Raw genomic sequence first — 15,291 nt, 5'->3', positions numbered from 1 at the left:
CTTTAGTGGCTTCTTTGGGTGAGAAAGTTAATATTTGGCTTTTTACACTGGGATGTTGGAGCATTGTAGCTCTTTAATACTAGAATAGTGTGAGAGTTGAATAGTGTGAGAACTTCATCATCCTGTGTATTTTTTTCTTATTTCTTTAAATATATATATATATATTCAATTTCCTGACTGGAAATTGAACCATGTCTTCCCGGTTCATAGGTCGATGCTCAACCACAGAGCCACACCAGCTGGGCTTACATCAGTTTTTAACTACACAAAAATAACACATGTTCATAACAATGTTAAACTATGTAGAAATACAGCAAGGCTTAGAGTAAAAGGTGAAAGTCTGTGGCTTAGTGTGTATTTTTGGTGGTTTTTGTGCTTATGCTGCCAATTTATAGATATACAGGGTGGACAAAGGTAGGTTTACAGTTGTGAGTACATGAAACAATTTATTTTGTATTATTACTTATTATTGTATAATTATTTGTATTATAACTGTAAACCTACTTTTACCCCAACCCTTTAGTAATAAATTCACATATATGTGTATGTGTATATATATATATCTCCTATAAATAAATGTAAAGTTGGTGGTATGTGTAGGGTTCTTTATTGTCTTTCATTTTTTAAAACAAAAATGGGTAATTTATAACATGCACTTTTTAAAACCTAAATATATTACATTATATCTTTGATTTTTTTCTCCTTTTTTAAACATTTTAAAAATTGCATTCAATATTTTTTTGGTGTTTTTTTTTTTTTTTTTAATCCTCACCTGAAGGTATATTTTCCATTGATTTTTTTTTTTTAGAAAGAGAGTGGAGGGGAGGAGGAGAGAGAGACGGAGAGAGGGAGAGAGAGAGAGAGATGAAGAGAAGAGAGAAGAGAAGAGAAGAGAAGAGAAGAGAAGAGAAGAGAAAACATCTATGTGAGAGAGAGACACATTGATTGGGATCAAGCCTGGGGAATCGAACCCAGGACCCTTTGGTCCACTGAACCAAACCGGCCGGCGCACCGCTGATGTTTTTTAAATTCTTGTATGTTATTGCATTAGACATTTATTTATTTAATCACTCCTTTATAGATAAACATGCGTTGTGTCCAAGTTTTTTCCAGGTAAACATTGTTGTACTTAATTTCTTTCTGTAATTGTGCTAGGTTCCTAGAAGTGGCATTGGGGATTGTGAAGTTACAGGATATGAAATTTGGGTTCAGTCGTGCCAAGTCGCTCTCCACAGTGGTTCTGTCAGTTTACACTCCCATTACTAGCGTGTGGAAGGGCTCCTTTCCCCAAAGTGTGAGCAACATTTCTGGATCTATGTCCTATGCTTATCCTTGAAGAGGTTCCTTCTGATTCTTAACATGGGCACTTGGGGACATTTCACTTTATTTCCTCAAAAGTTTGTAGGTCTCAACTAGCTTAGCTTCCAGTCCCTTCTCTGTCTGCAATCCCACTGTTCCATTTGCTGAGGAGGAGGATTCACCTAAGGACAGGGAGCCTGTAGCTAGAGAAGTGTAGAAATGCCTGCCCAGGTGCTGAAGGAAGTGGTTTGTAGTCCCCTGGAAAATGTCAGGCAGGTGCCCTGGAGCAAAATGTCACCCAGTTACTATGTAACACACAAGTCTAATTGCATGCCCGCCCAACCAACCACCTGTTTGTGATGGTCATCCCAGGAGAGGGGACCTTTGAAAGTAACATTGCTGAGAGTACAGATTCTGGAGCCACACTACCTCCCTATAATCTTGGACTAGTTAGTTAACTCAGTTTTCTCATCTGTATAATGGGATAATAGCACCTAGCTTATAGGGTTATTGTGAGGATAAATTGAATAATACTTACCAAGCACTTAGAATAGTACCTGCCACCTAGTAATTAGTAAATGCTAATCTCCCTTATTATTGTTATTATGTTTGGTGAACCTTTAAGGCTTCCCTATTTCTTGACTGACTCAAGATCTGTTTCCAGTGGAGGAATTTAAGAATATACTTTGGTTAACTCCTAGTCCAAAAGGCATGTGCGTTACTTTCCATATCATCAGATGAGAGGTGTTTTTCCAGCAATTGTTTTCTAATAATAAGGAACGAAATTGTAGAGCAGGTAAGTTAGAATATATACTATTATTCTGATTTGTACATCATTGTTGTTCTCTTGAGTAGAGAAAAGAGTGGAGGGTTACCACCAGCAAGGAAGTGTGATGTTGTCTCAAGTGTGGGAGTTGTGGTTCATCATCTATTCTGACCACAGGGCTAGACCCCATGCAGAACACTGTATACTGTACTGAGGTGAGGCGCTCTCTGGGGCTGCTTGACATCTGACCCCAACCTCCATTTGGTACATCCTGTCATCCTATTCTGAGGTAAAGATGGTTTTTTTTTTTTTTTAAATATATTTTATTGATTTTTTACAGAGAGGAAGGGAGAGGGATAGAGAGTTAGAAACATCGATGAGAGAGAAACATCGATCAGCTGCCTCCTGCACACCTCCTACTGGGGATGTGCCCGCAACCAAGGCACATGCCCTTGACCGGAATCGAACCTGGGACCCTTCAGTCTGCAGGCCGACGCTCTATCCACTGAGCCAAACCGGTTTCGGTGTAAAGATGGTTTTTGAGGCCTTTTTTTTTTTTTAAAAAAAAACACACAACCAAACAGCTTTTTGAGATATAATTCAGATACCATAAAAATCAACCTTTTAGATTGTACAATTCAGTGGTTTTAGTAAATGGAATCAAACACCATGTGGTATTTTGTGACTGGCTTATTTCACTTAGCATAATATTTTTGCAAGGTGCATCCATGCTATAGCATGTGTCAGTATTTCATTTCTTTTTATGGCCAATTACTATTCCATTGTATGGGTGTATCACACTTTATTTATCTCTTCATCAATTGATGGACTGTTGCATCCTGCACTCCCCCTACTGGGAATCGAGCCTGCAACTGGGACATGTGTCCTGATGGGAATCGAACCGGCCACCTCTTAGTGCATGGGACATTGCTCAGCCAACTGAGCCACACCAGCCAGAGCTACGTTTACCTTTTTTTGTTTATTTGTTTAATATGTTTTTATTGATTTCAGAGAGGAAGGGGGAGGGAAAGAGATAGAAACATCACTGATGAGAGAGAATCATTGATTGGCTGCCTCCTGCACACCCCCTACTGGGGATCAAGCCACAACCCGGGCATATGCCCTAGACCGAATCGAACCCCGGACCCTTCAGTCCACAGGCCGACGCTCTATCCACTGAGCCAAACCAGCTAAGGTGAGCTATGTTTAACTTTTGAGGAACTGCCAGATTATTTTCCATAGCAGCTATACCATTTTACATCCCCACTGACAATGTATGAAGGTTTCAATTTCTCCACATCGTTTTCACTTGTTTGTCTTTTATATCATAGCCAACCAAGTGTGTGTACCTCACTCTGGTTTTGATTTGCATTTTCTTAATAACTAATGATTGAACAGCTTTTCATATTTTTATTGGCCATTTGTATATATTTGGAAAAAATCTATTTGATTTTTGGTCTGTTTTAAAGTTCCTTATCTGAAGGGAAAGGGGTCAGCCCAGGGGGAGATTTTCCTTTCAACTAGATTTAAGGCTCTGGCCATGTTACCACCTGTTCTTCTAGGCCAATTGCTTTACCTTTCTGAGCTTTCATTACTTCTATCAGCATTGTCCGAAGACTGCCTGAGGCAGCCATTATCTGCAATAAGAGGCCCATGTGATTAAAGAAGTCTACTGTCTTGGTCTCTTTTGGAGAGTCATGATGACCATACTCTACAGTTAAGCCACTGAAGAATCCTACAGTTAAGCCTAATGAGTCCTTTGTCAGATAAATGATTTGCAAATATTTCCTCCCTTCCATTTTTATGTTGTTGTTTTTTCACTTTTTTGATGGTATCCTTTGAAGCATAACTTTTTAATTTTGACGATGTTCAGCTTATCTATTTTTTCTTTTATCACTTGAGCTTTTCATGCTCCACAACCTGGGCATATGCCCTGACCGTAAATCGAACTGTGACCTCCTGGTTCATAGCTTGACGCTCAACCACTGAGCCACACCAGCTGGGCTCCTTAGTTCTTTTAATAAAAATAAAGAGAATTAACCCAAGTACCCATCACCAACTTCAGCAATTTTGTCATGGACAGTCTTGTTTTATCTATTTCCCCTTTCATTTCCATTCATCCCCAGTGAAATTATTTTGAAGCAAATCGTAGATCTCACATAATTTCAACCATAAATAGTTCCATTTGAATGTCTAGGAAATAAAAGGGTTCTGTTCCTCAAAATAAACACCATCCCATATCATACCCTAAAACATGGACAGTAATTTCTTACTGTTATAAGATAGGATCTTGCATGGAACCATTTAGATTAGATCCTGGGGTAAAAACTGTTAAAAAAAAACTCAACTAATTATGACAGCTCTTCAGTTTTCATAAGTAATTAGCCTTCACTAAGTATTCCACTACTTAAAAAACGTTACTCCCCATCTCTGGATGGGTGGCTCAGTTGGTTGGAACATCATCCTGTACGTGGAAAGGTTGCGAGTTTGATTTCTGGTCAGAGCACTTACCTAGGTTGTGGGTTTGATCCCTGGTTGGGGCATGTACTGGAGGCAACCAATCAATGTTTCACCTCTCTCTCTCTCTCTCTCTCTCTCTCTCTCTCTCTCTCTCTCTCTCTCTCTCTTTCCCCCTCCCTCCCTCCCTCCCTCCCTCCTCCCCCCCTTGGCTGGCATGGCTTAGTTGATTGGAGCTGTTGTCCTGTATATCAAAAGGTTGCGATTCGATTCCTGGTTAGGGCACATGCCTGGGTTGGAGGCTCGATCCCTGGTAGGGGACATGCAGGAGGCAACTAATTGATATTCTACTCTCACATCTATGTTTCTCTTTCTCTTTTTTTCTCTCTAAAAATCAACAAAAATGTTTTAAAAAATCAATGGCAGCCTATCCTCAGATGAGGATTAAAAGCAAACAAAAACCCCCATGTTACTCCCCAACAATACCCTTCAAAAGTGCTTCTCCAGCCACAGCTTTCTCTTTTTTCACTTGAACAGGTCTAGTGGTGGAGTTTTAATCATGGAAAACCTTTTTTTACATCCTTTTACAAAACTTTCATTGTCATTTTGTTTGGCACACATTCATTTCTAACGTCTGCCCAGTACTTAAAGTGAAAAATTAGCTTATGACTTTTGCCCTCAATTTCTAGTGTAGGGAGACTTTTTGGAAAAACCCTCCCCTTATGTGAGATTGCACAAATGTTAAGAGAAATCTGGGAAAATAAGGAGACCTCATGAGTGCATTTTCTTTCTTTTATTAATCTTCACTTGAGGATATTTTTCCATTGATTTTTAGAGAGAGTGGAAGGGAGGGGGAGAGATAGAAAAATTGATGTGAGAGAGAGAGACATTGATTGGTTGCCTCCCATGCCCCGACCTGGCTGGGGATCGAGCCTGCAACCAAGATATGTGCCCTTGATTGGAAATGAACCCATGACTCTTCAGCCCAGGGCCTGACGCTCTAAACACTGAGCAAAACTGGCTAGGGCCTCATGAGTGTATGTTCTCCTTTTTAAGCTGTCCAAGGGTGCAAGCTGTGTGTCTCCCCACCCCCATTCCTGCCTGACTGACTGTGCCCACCCTCAAGGTAGAGTATTAGGGGTTTCACAGCAGATGTACAAGGCTGCTGAGGGAGAAATGGAACATAGAATATGGAGGCTGAAAGACTGTAGAGATATGAGGCTATGAAAGAACGTTCAGTAAGAAAGAGAGTCTGTGCTATTCAAAATGTAGCAGATTTAGAGCTGAACAGGCTCAACTGTGGGACTCTTCAGAGGCTTAACTGTACAGCACGTGCGTAGTAAATCTCCAAAAGTGACGTTAGACTTCTTTGACCACATGGGCCTCTTATCAGCAGAATTGTCTGCTGGGAGGGGTCGGGGGAGGGGGTTGAGGGTGGGGAGATGGCGTCTCTGGGCAATGCTAACGGAAGTAATGAAGGCTCAGAACAGTCAAGTAATTGGCCAGGGTCGTGAGAACAGGTGGTCGCATGGCTGGTCTAGAGCTAGACTGCCAGAGCCCTGACAGAGTCTAGTTGGAAGGTAAATCTCCCCCTGGGTGTTACTCACTGGGGCTCCCTGGGAAGACCTCTGTCCCCTCAGTCAGAAGCCCTAGATGTTACTTCTGGGCCATTCACACTTTCACACCTTCAGTAGACTCCTCTGACAAGGGGGGATAGTAATAACTGTCTAGCCATGTCACTAGCTGGCGTAAGGAACAACTAAAGTGGATATGAAAATAGTTTATAAACCTTGAGTTCTCTGCAAGAAAGATGATTTATTGTGTTTCTCACTGGTTAGAGCCACCTTTTCTGCAATTTCCCACTTCTTGCAACTTACAGGAGTGATAAACTGTCTGGGTGTTTTCTTCTGCTGTTTTTGACCATGAAATCTTAAGAGCTGGAGTAGATTTGGTTACCGCATAGCCTAAGGAGAGAGGAGGTAGTATTTGATTTACATAAGATCCAGGAAATGAGGGAAGGCTTGGTGCTGGGAGCTGTGTTTCCAACGAGATCTTACTAAGTTTCACAATCCTTTATGCAGAAAAGGCAACTTCAAGCTGTTGCTTATGGAGTTATCTGGTGAATGGGACACAAAACCAAGAGCAGCTTTGTTCCACTCGCCGTAATTGAAAAGCAAATGTTGGGGGTTTAGATCAAGCCCCTTGAAGAAGTGACTTTTGCTTTTGAGGTGGCCTAAGTACTTTAAATCCCTCAGCTGAGAAATTAGAGACATACAGATAATGAGATCCATAGAGGGTTTCCCAGTTCTTGCATCAAACCTCGGAGTAATATCCAGGTGCTTTCTTCATCTCTTAGCTGTTTATCAGGTTTCTATGGCCAGGAAAATGTTACCCACATTAATGTTTGGGGATTCAGCTATATTAGTTTCATTTTTACAGTCTCCTCTTTAGTCATTAAGTCTGTTCAACCATCTAACAATCTTTTATTGAGGGCTTATTTTGTGCAAGGTATTGTGAGGGACACAGAAGTGAGAGTTATGGATCTTGCCCTTAAATTGCGTGAACTTTAGAAGAGGAGGTAAGATGAGAATAAATAACTTTGCTGAGTTTATGAGCACAGAAAACAGGTAAGTGGATTTTCCTCTAAAAACACAACCAAGATGGTCTCTTTCTGGACAATGCAAATGTCTGCTTTCAGGGACTCAGAGTTGAAGTGCCTTTAATAAAACGACTTTCATTTTAGTTTTTTCTGTGTGCCTGCCACAATTTGCATTCACCTTTCCACCTGATGTGGACCACATCTCTCTTTGTTTTGCCCAAAGTTTAAATAAAAGTGAAGGATGAAATCAGAATTAGTAGAGACCCGGAAGACTAATTTTCCTAATGGATTTCTCTTTCCAAGTTCTGAGTGTGTATCATGTAGTGTGAATGACCTCTGTCCCTCCTTTTGTTATTCCAATCTTTGGTTTAAAGAACAGTTCATTAGAACAGTTCATTAGGAGACTTGAAATGTGTCTGGGGACAGCTCCGAGCTTGGCTTGCTAATTTTCATATAATTCTTGGCTACTTGCCAGTTTGGTTGAGGTTGAACTGTTTCTAGGGTAGGAAAGTTGAAGCTTGCATTTTGTTTTGTTTTGTGTGTGTGTGTGTGTGTGTGTGTGTGTGTGTGTGTGTGTGTTTAAATCCTCACCCGAGGATATTTTTCCATTGATTTTTAGAGAGCGTGGAAGAGAGAAGGAAAGACAGAAATATCGATGTGAGAGAAACACATCAATTGGTTGCCTCCTGCACGTGTCCTGACTATGACCTGGGCCGGGGAGGAGCCTGCAACTGAGGTACGTGCCCTTGACTAGAATCAAACCTGGGACCCTTCAGTCCTCAGGTTGACGCTCTATCCACTAAGCCAAACTGGTTAGGGCAAACCTTGTGTTTTGGTATGAGGGCAAACAGGCTGCTGTTATGTTTGATAAAGCTAAATTTGCAGATCCAGCAATAGCTCATTAACCATCAGTGACGGCCCACTGTCAGTGGTGAGTTTCAGAGACCGCTGTACTCTCTGGAGAGGGCAGCAATGTCCATCCATGAAAGTAATAAATATTGTGGCATGATTGATTGTCAACACAAAAGGATTTTTTTTTTGTTAGGGGATGAGAGAAGCAAGAGGCAGAAACCTTAGGAAGCTGTTGTAAAGTGGTTTCAGCTTCTGTTACTTTCATTTCTCCATTTAAAAGACTGAGACTGTACCATGGACCAAAGTATCTTCCTTCCACCTCTCCATTCCCAGAGTATAAGAAAGTCAGCTGAAAGATTTGTCATATTTTAGTAGTAAATATAATTAAGCAAAAAGAGAGCCCAAGATACTTAGTAAACCAGAAATTCCTGTCCTTGATATTTTTGGCACCACTGTCGTCATTCAAAAGAAAAAATGTGCTGGTCAAAGTACTCAGTGAAGACACACATTGTAGGGCCTCTACATTCTACCTCCAGCTGACCTTTGCTTCATCTTCCAGCTTTCTTGGATGCTCCTTGTGTCCTTGTTTTCATGCTTTTGGCCATGTTTGGCCCTTCTAGTGTGCTCATCTTCCCACCCAAACCCTACACCTTATTTTAGTACCCATCTCTCAAAACTTTCTGTGGTCATTCTATCTCTCAACAGTCTCCCTTGTTCAAGCCCTTCTTGGACTTAATGTCTTTACTCCCCTCTAACATTTATTATGATGTGCCTATGTTTGTTTCTGCGTCTGCTATCTTTTCTTCCTAATTAGGTAAATAAATAAGTCCTCCAGGGCAAGACTAATTCGTTCAATAGTCCATCCTTCTCATTCCCATGATATATCCTGGATGGCTGGATATATCAGGTTCCTAGGTGACTGTGACATCAGGTCACAAAAGCTACCAAAATGTTACCTCCATATGTGTTCAAGACATTTTGGAGCCAAAAGAGGCCTGGTTGAAACACTGGTTCCACTGCCTACTAGGTGTGGGTCCTTGAATGACTTGGCTAACTTCACGGAAGCTCATATTTTTCATCTGTTAAATGTCAGGTATCAACATATGTTAGGGTCCTCTCTCTCTGAAATATATCTTTTGGTGTTTAGCAAGTGATTACATGCTATATTAAGAGTTGTATGCCCAGCCTTCTTTCTGTGAAGACTCAATAGTAAGAAAGCATCCACAGGTTTTCATGGAGACCGTGTAGAAGAAATAAGCCCCGTGACTCGTTGAGCCCCTTGTCCTCCTCAGAAACGAGGAGTGGTGTGTTTTCTTGCCTGGGCAGGCTGGCTACATGTCTGCCTTTGTTCAGCCCCAGGACACAGATAAGCTAGTATTCTTGACTTCTGGCAGCTAATTGATCCTTAGCATTTCTACTTGGCAAAGTTCTGAAAAAATCTTTGTTCTGAGTTTGGAATTCTTCCCATGGAATTCCCCAAAATAATTACTTCAGGATCCTTTTTACCGGTGCCCAGCCCCACATTCATGACGTGAATCAGGTACTTGGTTTGACTCTCATGGTGGCACTCACCGTGCTTTGGTTTTGAGTTAGTATTCCAGTCTGTTATGTGTGTTTTTTTGTCAGAACTCTAAACATTTAAGTGTGCCTGTGCCAACCTGAGGGAAAAAAGGTCTCTTATCTTAGATGTTCTGTGTCTGCCTAATAGTCTCTACTCAAAGTTCCTGGAAATAAAATGGCCTTAGATCTGGACATTATCTCTTACCCCAGAAGCCTGGAAGTTGCTGTCCTATTCTGATAAAATTCTCTTTCTTCAGATTTCTTTACTTCAAAATTAGAATTCCCCTTCAGCCTCAGCCATCCAGATGACCTGAGTGTGGGAACAGGTCACTAGGTTACCTGAGATCCAGCGCATGGGAAGGTCTTCCACTCTAGCTTGCTCCTTGTATGGGGACCGGCTGTGTGCTGGGAACAAATGAAAACCTTGGGGCTTTCCCAGTCATTTACCTCACAGAACTCTGGCTGCAAAGTGAGTCAGAATGGCAGTTCTAGGGCCCAGGGGCCCTGGCTCCACATTCCAGAACATCACTGTCAGATCCAATCTAAGTGGCTGTCTTTTAAACAGGTCCTGGGCACTGACTAGCGACAGTGTTCAACTGACCCTCAATTCTATTTTTTTAATTTATTAGTAAGTTCCCATCTAATAGCTAATCTAATAAAAGACAAACATGCAAATTGACCGTACCTTTGCTATGCCTTAAGCCACGCCCACCAGCCAATCAGAGCAACTATATGCAAATTAACCCAGCCAAGATGGCGGCCGACAGCCACAGAGCTGGAGCAAGCAGGAGGCTTGGTTGCTCCAGTGAAAGAAAAGAGAAAAAGGAGAGGTTGGGAGCTTCCGTCGCTGGGGGGCTTGGCCAGCCTGAAAATGGCCCTCAGCCCCTCACCCAGACTGGCCAGGCAACCCATTGGGGACCCCCTACCCTAAAGGGGGTGTGGCCAGCCTGAAAACAGCCATCAGCCCCTCACCCAGGCTGGCCAAACCTCCATGGGCTGAGAGTCCCCACTGGAGGGGGCTTGACCAGCCTGCAAACAGCCATCAGCCCCTCACCCAGGCTGGCCAGGCACCCCAGTGGGGACCCCGACCCTGAAGGGGGATGTGTGACCAGCCTGCAAACACCAATCAGTCCCTCACCCAGGCTGGCCAGGCACCCTAGCAGGACCCCCACCCTGATCCGGGACACCCTTCAGGGCAAACCAGCCGGCCTCCACCCATGCACCAGGCCTCTATCCTATATAGTAAAAGGGTAATATGCAAACTGACCCTAACAGCAGAAGGACTGGGAATGACTGTTCACTATGACACACACTGACCACCAGGGGGCAGATGCTCAATGCAGGAGCTGCCCTCTGGAGGTCAGTACGCTCCCACAGTGGGAGCTCTGCTCAGCCACAAGCCAGGCTGCCGGCTGCCAATACAGCGGTGGTGGTGGGAGCCTCTCCAGCCTTCTCAGCAGCACTAAGGATGTCTGACTGCAGCTTAGGCCTGCTCCCCACTGGCAAGTGGACATCCCTCGAGGGCTCCCGGGCTGCCAGAGAGATGTCTGATTGCCAGCTTAGGCCCAATCCCCCGGGGAGTGGGCCTAACCCAGCAGGTGGTCATCCCCTGAGGGGTCCCAGACTGCGAAAGGGCACAGGCCGGGCTGAGGGGACCCCTCCCCCCCCCCCCCCGCCCCGCACCGAGTGCACAAATTTTTGTGCACCGGGCCTCTAGTCATTAATATTATTGTAAAGGAAAGAGTCTTTGGAGCAAGAGACTTCATTGAAATCCTTGCTCTCTTACTACTAGTATTGTGCCCTTGGGCAAGGTCTCACATGTCTCAGTTTCTGCAAGTGAACAATAGGGTTAATGCTACCTATGTTGTGGGGGAGTTTGGCAGGGGTGTTGTGGCATTGTGAGCTGTTGGTGAAATGGAGTTCCTAGCACAGAGTCTCGCTGATTGTCAGTGCTGAACAAATAACTGTCTTTCCCCACCTCTGTCCCAGAATTAAAAATTATAAATACATAGGCTGCCTAGGAAAATGTTGCCAAAGATTCTTAAATCAACTACAGTGAAAGAATGAATGCCAACTGACCATGAACATATATACTGTTGTAGTATGTTTTCTTAAATAATAATCAGGATACAAAGGGTTTTAGCATTACTGTCTTTGGGGATTTTGTGAACCGGGAAGGAGGGGGCTGATCAGTAGAAAGATGTCTCAGACACTGCTTGAGGCCATAAACAGTTAGCTGCAGCATTTTGACAACATAATCCTGCTTAATTCTGGTTTAGTTTCCTTTTTTTAAAATTGGAGAATTCATCGTTGAATTTAATTCTGCATTATTAGACAGATGACTACAACAATTATGTGATGAAGGATTTGACTTACCTTTGGTCCACCATGTATGAACCTGGATCACTTACATAAAAGAACCCCCCTTTTTTTTTCATACTAGCAGAAATTGCTAATGATCATCTTGCCTCTTTAATCCTACTTTGCCACTGGGCTGTGGTAATATTTGCAGGGCATGGCAAGAAATGAAGTTGCTTTCCTTGGAATGCCTGCATTTACCAATTCAGCCTCTTTTTCGCCTCACTCCTCCACCCCCCAAATCTCAGTGCTCAATGAGAGTTGGTCAGCAAGGGGCTGGGCAAGAAAAAGTATATTAGTGAAAAGAAGCCATCCATGGTCAGTAACCACTCTTATTATATAGTGTATGATATTGTGCTAAGTGTAATGCTTTGGGTTTAATGTTGCCTTGCCCACAGGAATGTATAATCTTGTAAGTAAAAAATGCTGATTAGAAACACTGTCTTGAGTAGTATCCATTAAAGTAGTATTTATTAGGGGGGCATCAGGAAGTCTATGATGCAATTTTGACCATTTAGATTGAACTTCTACAAAATTATCTATTTTCTAGTAATTTTGTTGCAATTCCACTTATTCAGAGATCACTGCTGATGAATATTGTTTAGAAATGGGGGATGTTTCCATAGCCTATCAGAGCAAGGGTTCTTGGGTATTTTGTTCATGGTGGTATCTGCAGGCCCTAGAACAGTGCCGGCACACTGGGCGTTCAGTAGATGTGGAACAAATGAGTAAGTACACTTACGTCATGGTACTCTTTCTGGAGAACTGCAGGTGCCACTCTGTCTTGTTAGGTAGGTTCAGATCAGAGTTGCCCATGAAGGGCTTAGGATACCCTTTCCTCTTGTTTGGCTGTCACACTTAATGATGCACTTGTTTTGTGGTGGTCGGCTGTTGCCAGGGAACTGAGGAAACGAAAGGAAGGCATTGAAAACAGCTTTTTCGCTCTTCTTTGGGTGGCTGTGCCTTGATGTCCAGGCCTGGCTGGCTGGCAATTTGGCCTCGAGGTGAGGACTGTAGCAAGGCATGGGGTAGACAGTATGACCGTGTCTTAAGAATACATATATGCCAAAGAATGGTTCCCTAGGCCATTCTTTCAGCAGCAGAAGCCACTTCTCTCTGCACATCTCCCCTCTTCTCTTCTCCATAGCAGTGAGGCTGTGATTCATTCTTTTCGTGAGCCTGGAGGAAATGGCTCAGCTGGCTTGGCTCATTCATTTCCTTGTCAGGAAAGTCAGTGTGACCTTGACCATCAGTGGGAGACCTGAAGCAAGCACGTAGTATTTGGCTGGATTCACTAATGATTGAAAAATACTTCTGGCAATTCACCATGCTGTAAGTGCTGTGTACTGCTAATTTATTATCCTAGGTGGGGATGAAAGATACTAATTTGCAAGACTCATTTCTGATTTACCTGGGTCATACTAAGCACAGGGCCACTCCCAAGGAGGCCTTTGATAAATATCACTGAGAGAAAATTGTTGAAGAAAATAAGATGATGAGATATACTTGCTTTGAGTCATGGAAACTATACCTAATTTGCACCTTATGAAGTTAGTAGAAAGTAACTTTGGATTTATAAAGTTCCTCTAAAGATTATTCTCCTTCAGGAGAGTTATCTCTGCAAGTCCAAATCCAAACATAGGCCCTTTGTTTCATGCTAGTGTTTTCTTTGGTAGAGGATTCCAGGTCAGAGAGAGCTACTGTGACCTGCTGCTTAGGGAACGGTGGCCAGATGAGAGCTGGCTTACATCACTGACTAGGAAAAGTCAGATCAGGACACCAGCCCCAGGGGCCTTTGCTTTTTATGCAAAGCTTGCTGTTAGAGAGCCATTTTCTCCATAAACTGAGCTTAGAGAAGAAAGCATAACAAACTTAAGGTGGTGAACTTTTCAGAAGCAAGAGTTAGTTTAAATATAGATGATCTGCTTTACTGGCAACTTGGAGGCTGCGGTGGGACTTGTTGTACCTTTTGTAAGACAAGTGAGGAAAGATGTTGGCACCTGTACATGCGCAGTTTGTTTATGAAATATAAACTCTCCTGTTGAAGTGAGGGCTGGAGAGATCCGTGCCCAAGGTAGCATGTCATACCTTAGCTGGGAAAGAGGTGCTTCTCCAAGCCCCCTGCGAATTGTCTCAATCCCTAGAGAAAGTTGGGACAGCTAGAGACTTAAAGCACTATTTTTGTTGAGCATGGACTCTGGCAGGGGTGGGGGGGAAAGGTCCTGTGAAACTAAGTCATTCGGCTTGATTTTCTTTCCCAAGGAGGAGAAACAGTACCTTGGGGGTTGTAGTGTCCGGTCCTTATTCAGAGAAATGTAGCTCTCTTCAGCTTTAGACTCTTGCTTTACGTACACCCGAGCCTGCTCAGAGCCGATGGAGCTGATAGGAGTGGGGCTGCCTCTGTCTTCCTTTGTAGGCTCCAGTGCTAGTGGGTCTAGGGCTGGCCATCATGGGTTTGCAGCACATCCTCCTCACTATTCCACAGCAGCTGTCTGGAGCTTTTTCTGCTGTGCCTGAACTGATGTCATTTCCCTCTTGGCAGACAGCTTGGGCTTTGCTGCGTCTGAGATATGTCACGAGAAGGTGGGGGTGGGTTGGAGCCAGACAGTGGGGAGTAGCAAGGAGAGCAGGAGGTAGAGTGCCTGCTTGGTCTCAGGACTCTGTTTACTTTCTCTGCTTTGCTCAGGAAGGCTGCTTAACTGGGACTGCGGAGCACACAGGCCCACCAGGGGAAATGCTCATTCCAAGAACTTAACTTTTAAAAGCCCTTTGTTGCAAACGTTAGTGTGGATGATGCTCTTGCAGGATGCCTTCCCTTTGGGGTCTTAGACAGGTAATTAACTGGTTGTATGTACGTGGATCCGGGTTGGGAAGGGAAGAAGGGTGGGAGCTTGTTTATGGTACTACTGCTTGGGGTGGAGGGACCTTTTAGAAAATGTCTCGCAGTTGTAAAAGGACAGCTCCCAAACAGAGACTTCTAGTCTTCCCTTGGTGTTTATAGTGGCTCCTTACTTCTAGAGCCTCCATATTCTTAACTCCCTACATCCCTGAGTCTGTCTGGGGCTGCCCATTCTGATTTTCCATTAGACACCATAAGACCATTTCCAGAGCTTCTTGGAGGAAACTGTTGAGAGAGATTGAGGTGGGGGGAGGGGGGGAGAGGCAGAGTGGGATTCTTTATCAAAAACCCTTTTTATTCCTTCTCCATTTTGGTTTGGCTAGTTGCAGAGCTTTCTTCACCAGTTCTCTGGTTCTAAAGAGATTTCTGAATGGAGAGATGGTTCCTTCTTTTAATGGGGAGTGCTTTCTCCTTTTAAGCCTGTGGTCAGGGCTGCGTGTCTGAGGGACATAATGGACACCGTAGAGGGATGGGGGTGGGATAGACCACCTTTTGGCCTTC

The 15,291-nt window shown here is 43.5% G+C and overlaps 1 protein-coding gene across 5 annotated transcripts in view; it reads left to right on the top strand.

Annotated features, from left to right (window-relative positions):
- WBP1L (WW domain binding protein 1 like) overlaps positions 1-15,291 on the top strand; it is a 57,850-nt gene that overhangs the window by 7,582 nt on the left and 34,977 nt on the right. Inside the window, exon 1 of one of the 5 annotated variants that reach the window (XM_036336124.1) lies at positions 7,803-7,857. The exons of the other annotated variants lie outside the window; for them this stretch is intronic. Within the exon in view, the coding sequence (XP_036192017.1) occupies positions 7,825-7,857 (33 nt within the window). The 5' untranslated portion in view covers positions 7,803-7,824. Of the gene's footprint in view, positions 1-7,802; positions 7,858-15,291 lie in introns of those variants that run through there. 5 annotated transcript variants of the gene reach the window in all.

The sequence above is a fragment of the Myotis myotis genome, unplaced genomic scaffold, assembly GCF_014108235.1.
Source record: "Myotis myotis isolate mMyoMyo1 unplaced genomic scaffold, mMyoMyo1.p scaffold_m19_p_15, whole genome shotgun sequence".
Lineage (NCBI taxonomy): Eukaryota > Metazoa > Chordata > Mammalia > Chiroptera > Vespertilionidae > Myotis > Myotis myotis.
This window is presented reverse-complemented; position numbering and strand designations above follow the sequence as displayed.